Genomic DNA, 21,724 nt, shown 5'->3' on the forward strand with positions numbered 1-21,724 from the left:
AATTGATGAACATTTTTTTTTAGGCAGTTGGGGTTAAGTGACTTGCCCAGGGTCACACAGCTAGTATCAAGTGTTTGATCTGAGGCCGGATTTGAACTCAGGTCCTCCTGACTTCAGGGCCAGTGCTCTATCCACTGTGCCGTCTAGCTGCCCCTCTGACTTCAAATTGAGACCTTCTACCACATGACCTTGCTTCCTTCAAACTCTGTGTGTGGCTTTGGGAAAATCACTCAACTTCCTTGGGCCTCAGTTTCTTCATTCTTCTCTGCCTCATGAAATCCTCTTTCAAAGTGTTGCTTATGCCCCACCTTCTACATGAAGTCTTTTCTGATCCTCACCAACTGCTAAGTATTCTCCTGCCTTTCCTCGTATTTAGCTTTTGTTCAGTTATTTTTCAGTTGGCTCTCTTTTTGACCCCATTTTGGGGTTTCTTGGTGGAGATACGGGAGTGGTTTGCTATTTCTTTCTCTAGCTCATTTTTGTTAAGTAGTTTTTTAATCATGTCCAACTCTCCATGACCCCATTTGGGGTTTTCTTGGCAGAGATACTAAGGTGTTTTGCCATTTCCTTCTCCAGCTCATTTTACAGATGAGGGAACTGAGGCGAACAGGGTTAAGTGACTTGCCTAGAAGGAAAGGAAAGAGACAAGTGAAGTGATGACTGGGGTTACACAAGTGATAAACACTGCTAGTGTCTGTGACCGGATTTGAACTCATGAAGATGAATCTTCCTGACTCTAAGCCCAGTGCTCTATGTACTATGGCACCACCTGCTGCTCCTATTTAACTGTTTATTCTCCTTTGTATGTACCCATTATCTTCTCGCCATAGAATGTAAGCTCCTTGAGGTCATTCTTCTCTTTGCATCCCCTGCACTTAGCAAAGGGCCAGGTACATAGAACAAAGAGCAGCTTGTCAATGGATTGGTCTGTAAAGTAGAGAGGAGGAAAAGGACAGACTAAATGGTCTCTGGAGTCCCTTCAAACTCTATGTCTATGGTCACATGACTCTTTTCTGTGGCACAGTGGATAGAGTGCTAGGCCTGGATTCAGGAAGACCTGACTTCTAATTCAGCCTTATATACTAGTTGCATGACTCTGGGAAAGTCGGATAACCTCTGTCTGCCTCAGTTTCCTCTTCTATAAAATGAGGTTCATAATAGCACCTACCTTCTGGGATCAAATGAGGATAATATTTGTAAAGCACTTTGCAAACCTTAAATAACTATATAAATGCTATCTGTAATTATTACTATTAGGTTAACCCTTTCCTAGCTTGCATATAGTCACTGTAAGGACAAAGGTGATTTATTTCTGGTAGTAAAAAGCGTCATAGAAAGGTAGGGTGCTGTGATTTATGGAGTTCTTTCCCTATTCCCACTTGCAATTGAAAAGTGCTGGAGGAGTGTTTCTACCCTCCCACCCTCATCACCTCCAGCAGCTGCTGGCCTGAACTTTATTTATGGGAAGCTGTAAATGTCTATGAATGGTTAGAGGGGGTTTGGGTCAGCTCTATAGAGCAATAAGCCCCTGGGCAGGCTCGTTAATTCCACTCAGCTCAGATTCATGTTTAAGGAGGCAAATAGGAGAGTCAAGTCAACCATCCAGCCCCCTCCTTTCCGAGCACCCCTGGAGAATGGACATCTGTTATTCTTTTGGACTTTTTCCCCTTGGGGCACATGCTGCTCTGATAATGTTAATAGCTAGCATTTGTATAGTGCTTTAAGGTTTGCAAAGAATTTTTATGTATATTTTCACATTTGAACCTTACAGGACCCTTCGAAGTAGGTGCTAAAGTCACCTCCTATTTTACAGATGGAAAAATTGAGGCTAGGAGAGTTTTTTTAAGTGACCTACTGAGGGTCACACAGTAAGTGACTGAGGTAGGATTTCAAATCAAGTCTTCCTGAAGCAAGTTTAGCACTCTGCCATGCCGTTCAACTGCTTGAGCAGTGCTGAGGTTTAGGAGAAACTGGGGAGATGGCTTTCCAATCTGGCCCTCAGAGTTACTTAAAGTTTCTTGAACACAAATGGAACTTCTCTCTGCTGTGTCCTGGCCACCAGAGTCTTCCTCTATCCTTTTTGTTGGAGCTTGGGATCACCGAGAATGACTTGGGGTAACGATCCGGAAACGAAAACAAAGAAATGATTAGAAAATTAGGAAAGCACCACATGACCAAACTCTGTTTTTGAATTTACCTGTGCACGTGTTATTCCCTCCCCTGATAGAACATAAGCTCCTTCAGGGAGGAGACTGGATCATAGGATTGTAAATTTAGAGTAGGAGAGAACCTCAGAGTTCATCTGAAGGGAATATAAAGATTATACACTCCCTTTTACATTTTTATTTAAAAGATATTTATTGCCATCTTTTGTTTTAGCATCACCTGCATTTCCCAGTAGATGCTTCCTTTCCCCTTCCAGAGGTCCAGCCCTTATAACAAAGAATAAGAAAGACAAAAATAATCAATTCAGCAAAACTAACCCACCTTTCAACCAAGTTGACATTATGGAGTGTTCCATATCCACAGTATCCCATTTTTGCAAAAAAAGAAGAGTGGTACCTTCTTACAACTCTTCTTTAGGGTCAAAGTGGGTCATTATAATTGTGTTCAGTTCAATTGCTTTGATGTTTCTTCAGTGTTTGTTTTAGTTGTGCGATTTGTCTCAGTTTGCATCAGTTCGTATAAGTCTTCCTATTCTTCTCTGAATTCTTCATAGTCTTTGTTTCCTAAGGAACAGTAATATTCACTTACATTCATGTACCGCTGTGTCTTTAGCCATTCCCCAGATGATGAACATTTACTTTGTTTCCAATTCCTTTCTACTGCATCGAATATTGCTATAAACATTTTTTGTGTCTATAGAGGCTTTCTTTTGATCACTGACCTCCTTGAGGGATACCCTTAGCCGTTCAACATCCTCATTTTACAGAAAAGGAAAGAGACAAGTGAAGTGATGACTGAGGTTACACAATAGATGACAGAGCCGAGATTCAAACCTGGGTTTTTTGGCTCCTAATGCATCATTGTTTCCACTGCAGCATGCTGCCTTAATGAAAGGCAACGAATTTGGCGTATGTTCACATATTTCAAGTTGGAAGGGAATTTAAAGCTCAATAAGTCCAACTCCATCATGTCACAGATGAGAAAACAGAGCTCCAGAAAGGTAAAGTGACTTGACCAGGGTGACACAGGTAGTAAGTGCCAGAAGTAGGATTTATCTGAGAGGGGGAGAATCAATTTGTGAGATGGGGCTCCAGTACCAAAGCACTCTGCGAACCGCCTGGGATAGACAAGCTAAATGCAACACTCGTGTTCCCTAAAACTCTGCCTGGAGACACCTCCAAACTTCCACTTGGGGGCGGTATGAAATTTACTCTATTTGCATACAAAGTTTGAGTGTCCTGTTCTAGCTGGCTGCCTAGCCAGTCTGGTGCTTTCTTGGATTCTCTCCTGAGTTGACTTGGAGCTGTCCTGTCCTGGATGCTGACTCACCCTCATGACCCGCCTCTTGAGTTTCTGCTGGCTTGTTAGATTGCGCTCTCACAGACTGGAACTGCAAGGGACCTTAGGGGTCCTATAGTCCAACTCTCTCATTTTATGAATGAGGAACCTGAAGCCCCCGGAGTGGACATTATTTGCCCAAAGTCACACAAGTCGTAAATGACAGAGGCCAGATGTGAACACAGCTCATTGGACTCTAAATCCAAAGTTTTGCCCACTGCACCATGCTACCTGAGATCGTGCCATCTGACAGATGGGGAAACTGAGGCACAAAGAAATTAGAATCCAGCTTCCTCAGCTCTGAATCAAGGTCTCTTTTCTCTGGATCCTCCTTCCCCCTCTTGAGGAGGTGAGGAAAGACACCAGGCAGTGTCTGTAGCTACTTGGGGTATTAGAGTGTCAGGGAAAGGATTTGAGGAAGGGGAGGTGCAGGATGTCTGAGAGCCTGGTTCTGGGGAGGGGAGGAGCTGGGTCGGATTAGAGGGCCAGAGGGCGGGGGTGCTGGCTGGATTAAAAATTCCCGCTGAGCCGCTTGAGGCTCTTTTCACGGCCTTGGCAGGTGGGTGGGAGGAGGGGATTTGGGGGGGGGGCTTCTCCTTTAGTGTCAGCACTTTGTGTTAATGGGCTCCCTGTTGGTCCCGTTTAGCCTCCCTCTGCTCCCCCCCAGCCCATTCAGACTGCATCTTTAACTTGGCCTTATGCCTCATTTGGAGCCCCAGCCACCCTGGGTGCTATTCAGAGCCCTGCTGCCTTGAGGCTACTCCCTTAACCCACAGGTCCAATTCATCTCTCCCAGCTGGGCCCCTGGAGCCCCATTCATTGCTCACATTCCTCCAGCAACCCAGCTCTAGGCTGTCCACGCCCCACCTCCCCACCTCCCTGTGGATTCAGACCACCCCTAGGCTGCTCTGTACTTTCTCTTTCTCCCTTCCCTAATTTAGATATACCTCCATTCCTTTAGGGGAGGGGTTTCTAACCTCTTTTGTGTCTTGTATCCCTTTGGCAATATGGTGACTCAGCCTATGGATATCTTCTCAGAAGAGTGTTTTTAATGCATAGAATAAAATACATAGGATTATAAGGGAAACCAATCATGTTGAAATACAGTTATTTAAAAAAGGGTTGGGTTTTTTTTTAAGTTCTTGAGCCCCAGGTTAAGACCCTTCTTTTAAGGCTCTAGGAGCTTTTTAAGACCTCCCATCCAATCAGATCAGCTCTCTCATCCTAGATGTGGTATAATGGTAGGGGGAGGTGTGGGGATTTTATGGTATTAAAACAATAGAGTGTTTATTGCCTTTTGTTTTTAGGGCTAGTTTTCTCTGAAAGTGCCTAATGAGGGTCCCTGCCCAAACTTTTTGTCTGACAAGTAGGAGGGAATGAAGCACTTGGAGGCAGAACGAGGCTGAAGGATTGGCCCTCTATGTCACAGCCAATCTGGGATAGAAGCCATTATAATTAATAATCACAGAAACAAGTCACTTTATCCAACTGGCAATAGTCAGCAGAACATTAAACGAATAAGTACAATTGTAGTCAATCAATAAACATTTATTAAGTACCTACTATGTGCCAGGCACTGTGTTAAGTACTAGGGATACAAAGAAAGGCAAAAGACAGCCCTTATTTTCAAGGAGCTATGCAAACAACTCAGTTTCCTCAACTGTCAAATGAGCTGGAGAAGGAAATGGCAAACCACTGCACTATCTTTGCCAAGAAAACCCCGAATGGGGTCACAAAGAGGCAGGAGTAATCAAGTAAATAACAAATGCAAACAAAACATAGCCAGGATAAATTGGAAATAATCAACAGAGGGAAGGCACTGGAATTAGGGGAGACTGGGACAGGCTTCCTATAGAAGGAACTTTGGCTGGGACTTGAAGGAAGCCAGGAGTTGGAGATGACAAAGGAGAGAGTTCCAGGCATGTGGAGACAGCCAGAGAAAATGACCTGAATTGGAAAATGGAGTCATCCTATTTGAGAAACATTAAGGAATTCCAATGTTAGGGGCTCCAAGAGTTCAGAGTATGTGAGTGCAGGGGTGGGTAATTAGGTGTAAGAAGAGTGAAAAGGTGGGAGGGGTTAGAGGTTATGAAGGGCTTTGAAAATCAAACAGAGGATTACAAAATCTTGAATTTTATAACAAACAGAGGATTATAAAATCCTATAAAAATTTGATCCTGGAGGTAATAGGAAGCCACTGGAGTTTCTGAATGAGATGATGGCACTTTGGGGAGATCATTTTGATAGTTGAGTAGAGGACAGATTGGATGGGAGAGAGTTGAAGGAAGGAAGACTAACCAGCAGACTATTGCAATAGTCCAGGAATGAGGTGATAAAAGCCTGTGCTTAGGGTGGTGGTGGTGTCTGATGAGAGAAGGGGGCACATATGAGAGCTGCTGGCCTTAGCAACAGATTGGATATGTTGGGGTGGGAGAAAGTAAGGAGCAAAGGACGATATCTAAGCTGTGAGCTTGGGTGACCAAGAATGGTGATACCCTCAGCAGTAACAAAGAAGTTAGAAAGAAGGGAGGGTTTGGGGAGAAGGAAAATGGGTTCCATTTTGAACTTATTGAGTTCAAGCTGTCTACAGGATATGTAGTTTGAAATGCCCAGTGAGATTTGAAAGTGGAGGCCAAGCAGAAAAGTTAGGGCTAGATGAGTAGATTTGAATCCATGGGAAGTGCTGAGATCCCCAAGTAAAATACTAGAGTAGGAGAAGAGAAGAGAGCCCAGGATAGAGCCCTGTGGGTCTCCCACACTTGGTGGGCATTCCAGGGTGAAGACTGAGCCAGGGAGACTGAGAAGGGGAATCACATGGGGAGGAGGAGAACCAGGAGAGAGGAGAGTCCTAAAAACCTCAAGAGTAGAGAGAGTCGGGGGCGGGGGGAGCGGGGATGAACCTGTCAGAGTCTTCAGAGAGGTCAAGAAAGATTAGGGTTGAGAAAAAGCCATTAGAATGGACAATTAAGAGATCGATGGTAAAGTCAGAGAGATGGGTTTCAGTTGAATACCAAGGCTAAAAGCCAGACTGCAGAGAGTTAAGAAGAAAGTGAGAGGACATGAATTGAAAGTGCCTATTGTAGACAGCCTTGTGAAGGAGTTTAGGCACAAAGGGGAGGAGAGATGCGGGATGATAGCAGCAATGGATGGTGGAGACATGAACATGTTTTTTGGCAGTAGAAAAACAGCCAATAGACAGAGAGAGCCTGAAGATAGAGGAGAGCTTGCAGGATAGATCGTTTCTATCTGAACCCCACGGAAGAAGAATGAGATAATAATCATAACGTCTGGCATTTTAGAGTACTGTCAAGTTTGAAAAGGACTTTACAAGTATGTCACTGGATCCCCACAACCTTGGGAGGAAGGTGCTTTTATCACCCCCATTTTACAGGTGAGGAAACTGAGCAAAGATTAAATGACATGCCCAAGGTCATATAGCTAGTGTCTGCTGCTGGATTTGAATTCAGGTCTTCCTGACTCCAGGTTTAACGTTTAAGCCTGACGTATTATGCTTTACAATTTACAAAGCACTCATCGCACATTATCTCATTGAAGCCTCACAGCTACCCTGTGAGCTAGGCATTACAGATATTAAATATGGTGACAGAATGTGAGATTGTATTGGCATAGGGTGAGGAAACTCACTCTACTAAAGTGTCTGCTACTCAGTCTTAGTTGCCCAAAACTCTTTAAGGTTAAGTGACTTGTTCAGGGTCATGCAGTCATCATATGTTAGAAGCAGGACTCGAACCTAGGTCTTGTAAGCTTTGAAGCCAGTCAGATTGCCCTTCTGCAAGCATCCACATTTTAGAGGTGCAAAAGATGAGTCTTGGAGATGCTACATAATTTGTCTTTGGTCATGAAGCTATAAGACAGACTTCCCAGTTGGGATAAGCTTTTCTTTCAAAATTTCCTTCTGACTTGTTCATTGGTTCTCCTCAAGTGAAAAGCAGGCCTCCTTTCTAGGTTTAGAATTTCACTGGGTGGGAGTCAAGGGTGGTGGGGGTGTCAGTGGGCTTTTTTCTGCCCTAGTCCTCCCCCTCTTCTCCCCACACTTCTGTCTGCATGTCAATGGTTTCTTGTTTTGTTTTGTTTTTAACTATTTTCCTCTTTCCTCTACCCTCATGAAACCTCTATCAGTCTGTGCCCCCTCCCCAGCCCTCTTCCGAATACTATTTTTGCCCCTTTCTTACCCACTGTTGGGGATGATTGGTCAAGTGATGCCAGCCCAGCTGTGTCTGAGAAGCTCCTATTGCTGCTGCCCTGCCTTCACCCCTCATATGTGCTCAGCTTTCCCTGGCATCTTGTTAGTAGGGGTGCCAGTCTCCCCTCTGCTTGGCCCGTCTGGCCCCTATTTAAAGGAGCAAGATTTTGGCAGAGAGAAAGATGCTCGGACTCACTCCGATTTATTTTCTAGCTCATCCACTAGGACCCTTGTCATGTGCTTGTGGGAGGGTAAGGGTATAGAGAGGCAGAGGGCAAGCATGGTCACTAGGACAATGGGGGAGTACCCAAGGGATGGAGGAGAGCAGGTGGTCCTTTGTCTGGAGATGGAATGAGGGCAGATGGGCTCTCTCCCAGAGCTCACCCTCCCCAGCCCCACCCCCAGCCAGAGGCCTGGTCTCCCAAAGGATGGGGGGATGATACCAAATTCCTGCAGGACCTACTGGGGACATATTGGTGGTGATCAGCTACAGCAAATGTTTGTCCATCCAGCACTTTCTCTAATAGACAAAGGATAGATTTGGGGGAGTGGGGGAGGGGTCAGGGAAGAGAGAAGAAGGATATTGATGGGGGAGTTCTTTGGTAAGAAAGTGTAGCCTCCTAGGGCTATTGTAAGATCTTAGATCTAGAGCTGAAAGGGATCTTAGAGGCCATCTGATCCAAAATCCTCATTGTACAGATGGGGAAACTGAGACCCAGAGAGGTGAAGATTTACTTAAGGGACGTGGGCAGTAAGTGGCAGGGGAAGGATTTGAACCCAGTTCCTCTGATTCCAAATCTAGGGCTCTTTACACTTTACCTTGCTGCCTCTCTGCCTGGGGAGAGGGCAGGATAGAGCTCATCTACTCTAACCTGTACTAGGCAGGAATCCCCTCAACAGTGTCCCTGATGAGCCCTCATCCAGTCACCTCTTAAAGACCTCCAGTGATGGGGACCTCACTATCTCCCAAGGTAGTCTATTCCTGTTTTCAGCAGCTTTTCTAATTAGGAAGTTTCTTCCAGCCAGCTGCCTCTCTGCAGATTTCGGAATCCTGCCTGGATTCCTGACTCTCCCCCTCCGTGGGCGAGAGAAGCGACTGCCTTGTCATCACATTAAAGAAAGCACCCACCTGCCAGGGTAGAGTGCCAGGCAGGCTGTGGAGCTCGCTGGATCAGCTCTCAGGGGACTTATCACCCCGTTCCTGCCCATGGCTTGGCTTGCTAATGATGCTCAGTTGGGAGATTACCAGCTCATCTAGGCCAGGTGGGACTCGCTTGTGTCCTGGAGCTGGCAGCTCCCCAGCCTTCCTGGGCTAGGTCCCTGTGAGCCCAGAGACAGATCAGAGGAGTCCTTTCGTTTGCAGGACTGCAGGACGGTGTAGAGCTAGGTGTGTGTGCTGTCGCCTGGGGCGACATGTGCCATGACCTCTTGTTAAAGACCAAGGTACATATTCAGCATATGGGACCAGTGCAGACACTCTGGGGGGGGCGGGGATCACCTCTGTTACAGCATTCATAGAAGCTGTGGATTGAGAAGACAGGACGGGAGACCCTGTGCATGCTGGGAGGGCTCAGTGGTCAGTGCACTGGATTTGGGGTCCAGTCCCAGCTCTACCCCTTATCAGCTTGATGGCCCCTTTCTGAGCCTTAATTTCTTTATGAAGGGAGGGGTTGGACTAGCTAGGGATGGGGAACCTGTGGCCTCGAGGCCACATGAGGCCTTCCGGCCTCAAGTGTGGCCCTTTGATGGAATCCAAACTTCACAGAACAAATCCACTTGGATTCAAAGGGCCGCACTTGAGGACCTAGAAGGCCACATGTAGCCTCAAAGCTACAGGTTCCCAACTCTTGGACTAGGCAATCTTATATAGTCCCGTCTACCTCAGAAGTTCAATGGCCTAGTATCGTATGACTTGGGACAAAGCAGTAGAAGCTAAATGGGCCAAAGAAATGGTCCTGAGGTTCTTTGGCCAAAGGCAGAGGGCTTAAGGCCTGATGGAAAACAAATGGAGAATTAATAAATTATGATAATAACATTTATATAGAGCTTTAAGGTCTGCAAAGTGCTTTACATTTTTGAGCCTCGCAACAACCCTAAGAGGTAGGGGCTGTAATTATCCCCATTTTACAAATGGGGGAACTGAGTCTGCTAATGCCTTTCCCCTCTCAAAATGCTTTCCATATGTGTGTGTGTGTGCGTGTGCGTGTGCGAGAGTGTGTATACATATACATATGTACATCTTGTATCTATTCTACCAGTGTTCCCCTCCTCCCCATTAGAAGGTAAGCTCCTTGAGGGCAGGGATTGAATTTTTGCCTTTCTTTGTATCCCCAAACACTTGGCATGGCTCCTGGCAAACAGAAAGCACTTAATAAATGCCTTTTGAATGCTACCTAGATAGAAAGATGATGGGCTCAGAGTGCTAATAAAAATGTTTACGTCCATATGTGCACACATGTGTATACACATGTATATATGTATATTTATACATGTGCACATATATGTGTATCTATCTGTGTACATACACCTGCATATATATGTGCATGCACACCCACACACATGTGTATGTTTATATGAATCACGTAGCGAATGTGGGAATTTGTTTTGCTTGATTTTATGCTTGTAACAGGTTATGTTTTTCTTACTTTTCAATGAGAGGGATGAGGGTGGAAGTGAGAGGGAGAGAATTCAGACCTGAAAATAAAATAAAATTGAATGTAAGAAAAAAGAGAGAGAACTTTTTTTAAAATTTTTTTAAATAAATACATGAGTTCTTGTTGGCTTGACTTGAACCTGAGAGAGGTGAAAAGATTTTCCAGGGGTCATGCAACTCAGAAGGGTGGGAGATAGAATTCTAACTGGGGTCTTCCTGACTCCCAACGCTGTGCAGTAGCCACTAGGCTAGGTAGGTGCCCCAGATGAGACCCAAGGGATGGTGGAGAAGGAACCAGGCTTGGTTTAGATCCAAAGGGGATCTGTGATCTCCTTCTGATTCCCCCACTGTCTACTTCCTTCTGCAGTTTGACCCTGGGAACACCGGCTACATCAGCACAGGCAAATTCCGGAGCCTCTTAGAAAGCCATGGTTCCGAGCTAGACCCGCATAAGAGAGAGGTGCTCTTGGCCCTCGCCGACAGCCATTCGGATGGACACATCTGCTATCAGGATTTTGTCAACCTGGTGAGCAAACCAGCCAAGGTACTCTCCCTCTGGGTCCCTCAATCTTTTCAGCTCACTGGTGAAAATCTCGTTGGAGCTCATATCCTGACTGCTCCATGGTGATGCTTTAGTGGGGGATGGAAAGGGTTAAGGCATCATCGGTGTCCACTTGACAGAGGGTATCTCAGTGCTCTCCCTTTATCTTGGGGCTATGTCTAGTCTGATTCGGGAAGGGAGGACTACCTACCTGTGGAAGGCGGTTATTGTCATGGGTGGGGAGGTGGAGGTGACAGCAGTCAAGCTGATCTAAGGGGAGGAGAGATCAGGCAGGCAGAATTCCACCTGGGACATACATGATGGAGAAGATCGCAGATGAGGCAGACAGTTGGGTCAAACTCCAATAGGAAGGGCTGCCATTAAACCTTACTAAAGATCCCTTCGGGTTGCATATTGATTTAGCAAACAACATGGTAATATTATCTATGTTTTATTGCTTTTTAATTTATTTCATTAAATGTTTCCCAATTACATTTTAATCTGGTTCAGGCAGCATTGGGGGTGTTATGGGGACAGGGTTTGTCACCTATGCTCTAGAGAAATGAGTGCTAGGCTGGTGCAGGCAGGCAGGAGGAAGCCAGCCTTCTCATCTCAGTGAGGCCATCCATCGAGTGTGGGAGGGCCACTTGAAGTCTTCTCTCTGGGTTTCAGTTTCCTTGTCTGTAAAATGGGCATGATGATTCCAGCTCCTTCCATGTTGCCCTTGGAAGAAGCAAGAAAGAGGGTCCCTGAGGGCAGTTAAAGGGTATATCCTGTAGATTGAACCAAGAGAATCACTGCAATCTATATGCTTTTATTCCAAAATTTGTTGAAAGGATACACACACACACACACACACATATATGTATGTATATGTATATATATGTATATATACATATGTATATACATATATATGTGCAAAAGTAAATCTCATCCCATTTGTAAGGGGAAAAGAGAACAGAACAAGGGTTTTATTAAGTGTCTACCATGTGCCAGACCTTGTGCTATGCCCTTTACAAATAACTTCTCCTTTGATCCTCACAATAATTCTGGGAGATAGGTGCCATGATCACCCCCATTTTGCAGATGAGGAAATAGAGATGGACAGAGGGTAAGTGACTTGCCCAGAGTCACACAGCTAGTAAGAGTCTGAGGCTGGAGCACTCTATCACCTAGCTGCCTTTGAGAAGTAATTGTGTCATAGTGAATAGATAACTGGTCTTAAAGCCAGAAAGACGTGGGTTCAAGTTTCACCTCTGACAGATCCTGACTGTGTGATCCTGGGCAAATTACATAACCTCTGAAGTCCCCAGGCCACTCCCTGAGATTACCAGGTCCATCCCTATCTCAGATTTAAGTATCAGCACTGTGTGGTACAAAGTGTCCTGTTTGAGTCAGAGAGAGGGAGGGAGAGAGAGAGAAAGAGGGAGGGAGAGAGAGCCAGAGAGAGAGGGAGAGAGAGGGAGAGAGAGAAGGAGATAGAGGGAGAGAGAGTTTATTTGTAGACATTGGGGGGAGTAGAGAGAGAAAAAATGCATCTGCAGACATTGAAGAAGAGGAGAAAGTGTGTGTGTGTGTGTGTGTGTGTGTGTGTGTGTGTGTGTGCATGCGCACACATGTATATGTCTTTCTGTATGTCTGTAATATTTGGGGAGAGGAGAGAGAGAAAATATGTGAATCTTTCTTTATGTCTGCAGTTTTAGGGGAAAGGAAAGAGAAAGTATATATGAGGAGAGAAGAAAGTCTATGTATGATATTCAGGGAGAGGAGAGAAAAGGGGTGTCTGTGTGTGTATGTTTCTGTCTGTTTACAGATATTAAGAGAGAGAGAGAGAGAGAGAGAGAGAGAGAGAGAGAGAGAGAGAGAGAGAGAAGATAGAGGGTGGATATTAGAGAGATAGAGGTATGGAGTTAAAAAGGATGAGGAAATGTGGTCCCCATCTCAAGAGTTGAACAAAAGAAGTACATACACTTGAAACCACTGAATAAGACATTTCAAAGCAATCTGTGAATTGGAGCAAATGAATGAAGTAAAAATGAAATGCTAAAAGGCCCAGGAATAGAAGGGCCACAGAGATTCCAGAAGGGTCATTCAGGGAAGGTTTCCTGGGCCAGGATGGGGGGAGGGGAGAGGTCTTGGAGCACACTCTTCTTACACATCTTTGTTGGCAATATGCCTCAGACTGCTTCTGCCTGCTGGGCGCTGTCTCCTTTGCCCACTAGGCCTCCTGCAATTTTATTTCTTTGGAGATCGTGATGTGATGTGATTTGCAGCCAAGAAGCATTGCTGGGAAAATGTTGTAATGGAAAAAAAGAAGGGCCTTTTAGGGCAGAAGCAGCCTGGGATCCCTGAAAACCTTGCCTGCTTTTTTTGATGTCACCCAACTCTCTTATTTAATCCTGAGCCAAAGTCATCATCTTCCTTACACATGCTAGAATAATAATAACAATAGTTCACTTTCCTGTAGCTCTTTACAAAGCACTTAATGTACCCATTCACCATTGTCTTGCACTTGCTCAAGCTTACACCTGCTCTGGACTTCTCCCCTCCAGCATAATTGCTTGCAAGTGTCTGAGCCTAGGCTTCCATAGGCAAATTGGACTATTTGAAGCAGAGAACAGTCTGATAATCCCCAGACAGCTGCTCTGGTCATAGCTGAAGAGCTGTGTCTACCAGACTTGAGGATTATAAGGGCCAAAAGAAGTAGCCACAAAGGACCATGGGAAAGACACCAAGATATAACAGCCATTAAAAAAAAGAGATAAACATTCTCCTCTTTGCTAACCCTTCACCTCTCTTTGGCTGGAAACCAGGTTTGAAAAGAGGTTGGGTTAGTCAATAAACACTTATTAGTCACCTATTATATGCAGGCACTGTGCTAAGTGTTAGGGCTGCAAAGATGGCAAAAGATAGTCCCTGCCCTTGAGGACCTCACAGTCTAATGGAGAGACAACAGGCAAACGACAAATAGGTGTACAAACAAGCTGTATTCAGGATAAATCGGAGATAATTATCAGAGGAAAGGCACTATAATTAAGAGGGAATGTAGATTTTGAGTAAGAAGAGGGAGAAAGTATGTATGTGTGTTTCTGTACGTCTGTAATACTTGGGGAGAGGAAAGAGAGGAAATATGTGAATGTCTTTCTGCATGTCTGCAGCTTTGGTGGGAGAGGAAAGAGGAAAAAAGTATGTGAAGAGAGAAGAGAGTCTGTCTGTGATAGGCAATATCTGCCTATCAGTTGAAGGTGGGATTTTAGTTGGAATTTGGAGGAAGCTAGGAGGCAGAGATGAAAGGGGAGAGCATTCCAGGCACAGGAAAGAGTCAGGACAAAGGCCCAGAGTCTGGGAATAGATTGGCTTTAGGACCGTGTTGATCCATTAGGGGAGGAAAGAGTCGGCAGGCTGGCTTGTGCAGAGCCATGCTGAGGATGTGGTTAGTATGGTCATAGGCAGGGGTTAAGTACAGCCTGAAGAGATGAAGCTGAGTCTTGTCTGGCTCAATTTGAAAGTTTAATAAAATGTCTTCACTGCCTGGGGTTGGGGGTCAAGTAATGTTCTGAAAATGAGCTCAGCTGGGAGGCAGTGGAGTCCTGTGGAAAGGATACTGGCTTTGGAATCAATGGACTTGGCTTCAGAGCCCAGCTCTGCTATTTACCTTAACCTGTGACCTTGGGTCAATTACTTAACTTCTCTGGATCTCAGTTTCTTCATCTGTGAGATAAGAGGGTTGGACTAGCATCACAGAAATAAAATAGGAAGGGACCTCGGAGGCTATATAGGATGACCCCCATTTACGGATGAGAAACTGAGGCCCAGAGAGGTCACACAGCTAGTGTCAAGATCAAGATTCAAACTCAGATCCTCTGACTCCAGAGACAGTGCTCTTTCCACTAAGCCATGCGACCTCCTTAGATGATCTCCAAGATTCCTTCTAGTTCTCAATTTGTAATCCTATATCCTGAGCTTGGAGATTGAATGCCAGGGCACCCAGGAATTGAACCTTTCCTCTGGGACAAGTACATCCAAATGCAGCTTTTAGGTCACTGATCACAGGTTTTAAGCCAGAAGTGACCTTAGAGGGCATTCAATCAGACCTCCTCATTCTAGTGATGAAGGTACTAAGGTTAAGTGACTTGCCCAAGGTCACTCAGATTCTAAGAGACAGAGGCAAGATTTAAAGTCTTCCAACTTTAAATCAATTGTATCACACTGCCTCTCCATAGCTCCAATGTGTTTCTGTTTATCTTTGCCCAATCTTGGTCTCTTATTCTGGGAACTTCCTCACCTGAGATTCTGTCTTCTTGGGGAACAGAATAGATATCTCTTGTCCTGGGAGGCTCCAGCATCCATCTCTCCCTTGCCTTTTCCTAGTTCTCTCCCTCCTGCCTGCCTTAGTCCCTCCTATCACCTTCTCCAGATAGGTTTCTCATCTCTTGATTTACATCTCTTAAGGGAAAAATAACACCATCAGTCATGTTTCTGGGAGTTTCTGTTCAAACCCCTTAAACATTCAGGGAATATGTTTCTCTAGAGATTGGCATCTCTGAGAGTGATATGAGTGGGGAAGTCTATGAGGTCCTGTATCACATTCACTCTGCTTTCTTCCTTTTCCCATTCCCCATTTTGTGTATGCTCTTTAACTTCACAAGGAAATAGCTACATCTGCCCCACCCCCATCCCCAACTCAGACAAGATGATCTCGAGAGAAGGGAATATCCCATTTGAGATTTCATTTTTATCCTTCTCTCCACAGATGAGCAACAAACGGTCTAACAGCTTTCGCCAGGCCATCCTACAAGGTAACCGGCGCCTGTGCAGCAAGGCATTGCTGGAGGAAAAAGGACTGAGTCTCTCCCAGCGGCTGATCCGCCATGTTGCCTATGAGACCCTACCTCGTGAAATTGATCGCAAGTGGTACTATGACAGCTACACCTGCTGCCCCCCGCCTTGGTTCATGATTGCCATCACTCTCCTGGAGGCATGTGGTACTTCTTGGGGAGATGGGAGATGAGTGAGGTGGGGTGAAGTCCTAGAGCCATGCCCCACTGGGTGTGAGGTGAAGTGAGGTGAGGTGAGGGCTAGGGGAGAAGGGCAGATGAGATGCGCACAACTCTAGAGAAAAAGGCTTGTTGATGAAGAGCAAATTCCCATTTGTGATTTCAGGAAAATCCTGTTACAGCAAAAACCATTGAAGACCTTCCATGGAACATAAAGATTTTCCAGTCCTCAGTTGATGAATGGTCCTCTCACATCATTCATTTTTAGACAACGCCCAAAGAATAACCAAAGGTTTTAGACAACCCATTGGAGTTCATTGTATCGGAGTTTGGCCTGATTTTTATATTCTGAGTCAAATTATTTCAGTTGTCCTTCAGATGAGTGCCATCAGCCTAGTCTCTTTGCCTCTCTGAACCTCAGTTTCTCCCTCTGTAAAATGAAAATAATGACACTTTTCTTTTCCCTGCCTCATAGGGCTTTTCTGCCTATAAGGTGAAAGATTAAGCATAGAAACTCTTTGAATGTAGAAGCACTAGTCGATCAACAAACCCTTATTAAGCCTCTGCTATGTGGTAGGTGCGGTGCCTAGAGGATACAAAGGAAAAGAAAAAAGACAAACAATTCCTGCCTTTAAGGAGTTTACATTTTACATATTGATATAAATAATCTAGGCAACCTGGTGCAGTGTGAAAAGTGCCAGGCTTGGGGTCAGGAGGAAACTAACTTAAATCCTGCTTCCAATACTTACTAGCTGTATGACTGTGGGCAAGAGTCACTTAACCTCTGTGCCTCAGTTTCCTCACTTGTCAAATAAACATAATAATCCCTATAGAACCTGCCTCACAGGGCTGCTGTGAGCTTCAGATGAGATGTTGTACTTTGGAAACCCTAAAGTACTATATAAATATCAAGGTCAGGTTTAGGGATTTTTTTAAAGTTTTGTTTTTGTACTAGGCTTGTGATTTCATTGGTATTTTGGCAGCTAGGTGACTAAGTGGATAGGGCAGTGGACCTTAGAATCAGGCAGACCTGAGTTCAAATCCAGCCTTAGACAATTACTAGCTATGCAACACTGGGCAAATCATTCAGCCTTTCTCAGCCTCAGTTTCCTCAACTGTAAAATGGGGATAATAGCACCTACCTTTAGGGTTCTTGTAAAGCTCAAGTGAGATTTTTTTTTTGGTGAGGCAATTGAGGTTAAATGACTGCCCAGGGTCACACTGTCAAGTGTCTTGTCTGAGACTGGATTTGAACTCAGGTCCTCCTGACTCCAGGGTCAGTGCTCTATCCACTGTGCCACCTAATGAGATAATTTTTGTAAAGTGCTTAGCTCAGTGCCTGGTCCATAGTAGCATAGTAGGCACTATATAAATGCTAGCTATAGGGAACTCTTGATAAGGAAACTCCATCTGTTGCTGCAGAGGAATCCTTCTTCTGCAATCTATTACCCCAGAAAATCACTTAGGACACTGAGAAATTAAGTAGGTTAGGCTTGCTGGTCTACCAGTCAGAGGCCTCAGGGAGGAGCCATGGAGTCCTCAAGCAATAATTTTTCTAGTCAAATAACCAGGAAGTCTTGTCAGCTGCCTAAGCTTTGTGCCACTGAGCTCACAAAGCTTTTTTGAAACACTTACTATGTTCCAGGCATTGCCCTAAGCTCTGGGGAATTCAAATACAAGCAGAGAGTCCCCCATCCTTAGGGAGCACATAGTTGACATATAGCCCTTTCAAGCTTGCCAAATGCCTTCTATATGTTATCTCATTTGATTTTTCACAACTGTAGGGGGTGTGTGTGTGCATGTGCTCATGTGCACTATTGTTGACCACATTTTACAGGTGAGGAAACTGAGGCAGAGAGAGACTTTCCCAGAGTCGCTCAGCTGGTTAGAGTCTGAGGCAGGATTTGAACTCGGGTCTTTCTGACTCCAAATCCAACACTCTACATTGTACCACCTAGCTGTCTCAATAGCCAGTATATGTCAGAAACAGATATTGAACCAAGGTCTGTCTTGATGCTGAAGTCTACACTCCAACCATCACTCCATGCTGCCTCTAGAGATGTAAATTATTACTATAAATATGTATGTACACACATACATGCACATATATCTATATATAGTATGTATGATGTGACGTTTCAGTATTTAGTGCTGCACATCTGGTTTTAATATAGTTCTAATAGAGTCTCCTGTTAGTCTGTTATAAGCGTGCATCATCTGGATAGAAGTCTCCTAATTTAGGAAAGAATTTAGGAATATTTGATTTGAAGACAGTAGAGAAGAAATTGTCCCCCTTTTCCCACAGGCCCCACCCCCACTCCTTTGGATGTCCAGCCTGGCCACTGGCTGCCTCTCCCCAGATGTCCAGGACGTCTCTCCCCCATCCCATCTCCTTCACCAGGCTTAACTCTCTGTCACATGTTTCTGTGAAGTTTCTACCCAACGAACAGCAGTCTAATAACCAAGCACCAATGGTTCTTTCATTTTCGTCATGTTACAGACAGCCTGATGCATTGGCCCGAGCTCATTTGTTCTGTTGCTATGACCCCATTCCAGACAGTTTTATTTGCAGCAGCAATTTTCAACTCTGATTTGAGCCTCTCAGGGCTCCTGTGAGAGAGACACAGCAAGGTGCTGTTATGCCCCTTTTACAGATGGGGAAACTGAGGCCCAGGGAAGACAAGTGGCTTGCTTTAGGTCTCATGGGCAGGTAAGGGCAGCTCTTCCAACTCCCAGTCTGGTGCTCTTCCTACTATTCCCTTCTGTGTGTGTTATTGTTGAACTCACGCTTATAGTCCTATGTTAATCTGTTTATTAACTCCTATTTGAGGGCTAATAATGATGATGCAGAGTTCCCTTTAGAAGCCGTGCTTACTATCAGCTCATCTGCAGCCTGTGTGGCTGATTAGTACTTCAGTGGACAGAATGGTTCCCTGGAGTCCCGAGAGAAGGACTGACTTACTACTCCCACAGTGCTCAAAGCCGTAGCTTAGCTCAGTGAGCACAACAATAGTAATATAGTAGCATCCAGTTGAACCAGAGGCCATTTTGTGGCAACATCAGCTATGTAGAACACCCTGGGTCGGGGGAGTGGAAAGCTTTGGAAACAGTTACCACCAAACCTGTAAAGACCATGAACTTTATTCTTTCTATTCACTCTCAACACTGGTATAATGAGCTTGGTTATCTGGCCGCCTAGCCTACAGCAGATTAGAGGGGGAGAGGAGGAGGAGACATTTTGACAACAGCAGCAGAAACAGGGCAGCAAAAGGAGAAAATTAAAAATTAGACACAAGGATTGGAAAAATTCAGTCTGGCACCATTTGCTGTCTGGAATATCAGCAGTCTTGTACAAGACCTGTGACCCTTCCCTCTTAGGACTATCCCTGTTTGAAAAAATTCTTTTATTTATTGATATCTTTTGATTACAACAGGACAGTTAGGTGGCACCATAGTACATAGAGCACTGGGCTTGAAATCTGGAAGATTTGTCTTTCTGAGTTCAAATCTGGCCTCAGACACTTACTAGCTGTGTGACCCTGGGCAAGTCACTTAACCCTGTTTGCTTCAGTTTCCTCATCTGTAAAATCATCTGGCAAAGGAAATGACCAACCACTCTAGTATCTCTGCCAAGAAAACTCCAAGAGGGGTCACAAAAAGTCAGACAAAACTGAACAACAACAAATCTGCTTCTAAATCCCATTCATTTCCCCATGGCTATCAGTATTTCAGCATGGAACAACAATTGTTTATAATGATGGCCTTGGGGGGCAGCTAGGTGGTGCAGCAGATAGAGCACCAGCCCTGAAGTCAGGAGGACCGAAACTGAGTTCAAATCCAGCCTCAGACCAAACACTTGACACTTACTAGCTGTGTGACCCTGGGCAAGTCACTTAACCCCAATTGCCTAAAAATAATAAATAAATAGATAAAAATATAATGATGGCCTTGGGTCATGAAGAAAAAGTGATACCGTGTGTTCTATTTGCTCAATTTGGAAATTGTGGAATATATTTTATTTTATTTTATTTTTTGCAGTTTTTTTCTTTTTTTCTTTTTTTTAGGCAATGGGGTTAAGTGACTCGCCCAGAGTCACACATCTAGTAAGTGTCAAGTGTTTGGTCTGAGGCTGGATTTGAACTCAGGTACTCCTGACTTCAGGGCCAATGCTCTATCCGCTGCACCACCTAGCTGCCCCTGTGGGATATATTTTAGAAAATTTTGCATTAAACATGGCTAAAATAATCCAAGTTTCAGAATTTCAGTACATGAACTTTGATTATCAGGAAAATTATTGTCAATAATAAATAGTTTATTTTACAAAGCACCTGATGATAATAGAAGGCACTTCCCTAACAACAACTTTGTGAGGTTGGTAGTGTAAATGTTCATTTTATAGAAGGGAAAATTGAGACTGAGAGAGGTTAGGGCTTTATCCAAGATTCCATAGCTTGTAAATATCAGAGTCAGGATTTGAACCTAGATATTCTGATTCTCAGTCTAAGGTACTTTCCAGTATCCAGTTTCTTGTCCTTATGTGGAATGCCAAGTTGCCCACATGGACAGTTGAGGTCTATTACCGTAACATGAAGCCTATGAGTACCCAAATTCTACCAGCCTGGCGATAGGGGTAGGGAGTAGTAAGCAAAAAGCAATGAGTGACAATTTAACATAGGACTACTACTGCTACTGCTACTGCTACTACTACTCTATACTGGCTCTATTAGCTACTACTTGCTAACAGAGAGACAGACAGAGAGACAGAGAGAGAACAGTTAGTATATGCGAGACACTGTGCTAAGTAACTTTGACAAATATATTTGATCTTCACAACAACCCTGCAAAGTAAATGCTACTATTGTCCTCATTTTACAGTTGAGGAAACTGAGGCAAACAGAGGTTAAGTGACTTGCCCAGGGTCCCATAGCTAATAAGTGTCTGAGGCTGGATTTGAACTCAGGTCTTTCTGACTCCAGGCCCAATGTTCTATCCACTGTGTCTCGTAGCTACTACCGATGCTACTGCCACTACCACCATCACCACCACTATTATCACCATCACCACCACTACCACCACTACCTAGCATTTATATATTGCTCTAAGATTTGCAGTGTTTTACATGACATAGCCCTAACCCTAAATTGGCTTCTCCCAACAACTCTGTGAGGTAGGTTTATTGTTTTTATTATTACCCCCATTTTACAGACGCAGCTAAGTGGTACAGGGGATGGAGCACTGGACCTGGAGTTAGAAGGACCTAAGTACAAATCCAGCCTCTGACACTTGTTACCTACAAGATCCTCTCAAGTCACTTAACTTGTCAGCCTCATTTTCTCCATCTGCAAAATGGGGTTTAATGATAGCACCGACCTCTCAGGATTGTTGTGAGGATCAAATGAGATAATATTTGTAAAGTATGTTGCAAATTTTAAAGTACTGTGTAAGTGCTAGCTATCATTACTGTGTGAGTTTATGGAGAAGAAATATGAAGAAAATAAGTACAAATGAATAGAAAGTAATCAGATACAAGGGAATTTGGGAGGGAGGGCACTGCCCATTGACAGAATCAGGAAAGGCTTCATTTTATGTAGAAGGTGATGCTGGAGTTGAAGGAAGAGAAGGATTCTAAGAAGCAAAAGTGAGGAGGGAATGAATTCTAGGCATGGGGGATGTCCATAAATTGGATGGCAATGCTGGAGAGAAGAGGGTCCTAAAGCCTAGAGAGAGGCTTGCTATTGGGCTGAGTACCTCTTCTCTTATTCCCCTCACATTTGCAAATAAGGTACTAGATAAACCTTAAAGTACTATACAAATGTCAACTAATA

General features: G+C 44.4%; 1 protein-coding gene across 2 annotated transcripts in view; it reads left to right on the top strand.

The window, feature by feature from the left end:
* RHBDL3 (rhomboid like 3) overlaps window positions 1-21,724 on the top strand; it is a 70,368-nt gene that overhangs the window by 13,639 nt on the left and 35,005 nt on the right. For both annotated transcript variants that reach the window (XM_020963175.2, XM_020963176.2), the window contains 2 exons: window positions 10,729-10,887; window positions 15,656-15,880. In XM_020963175.2, the coding sequence (XP_020818834.1) occupies window positions 10,729-10,887; window positions 15,656-15,880 (384 nt within the window). The remainder of the gene's footprint in view (window positions 1-10,728; window positions 10,888-15,655; window positions 15,881-21,724) is intronic.

This window comes from Phascolarctos cinereus, unplaced genomic scaffold (genome assembly GCF_003287225.1).
Source record: "Phascolarctos cinereus isolate Bilbo 61053 unplaced genomic scaffold, phaCin_HiC Scaffold_5;HRSCAF=322, whole genome shotgun sequence".
Lineage (NCBI taxonomy): Eukaryota > Metazoa > Chordata > Mammalia > Diprotodontia > Phascolarctidae > Phascolarctos > Phascolarctos cinereus.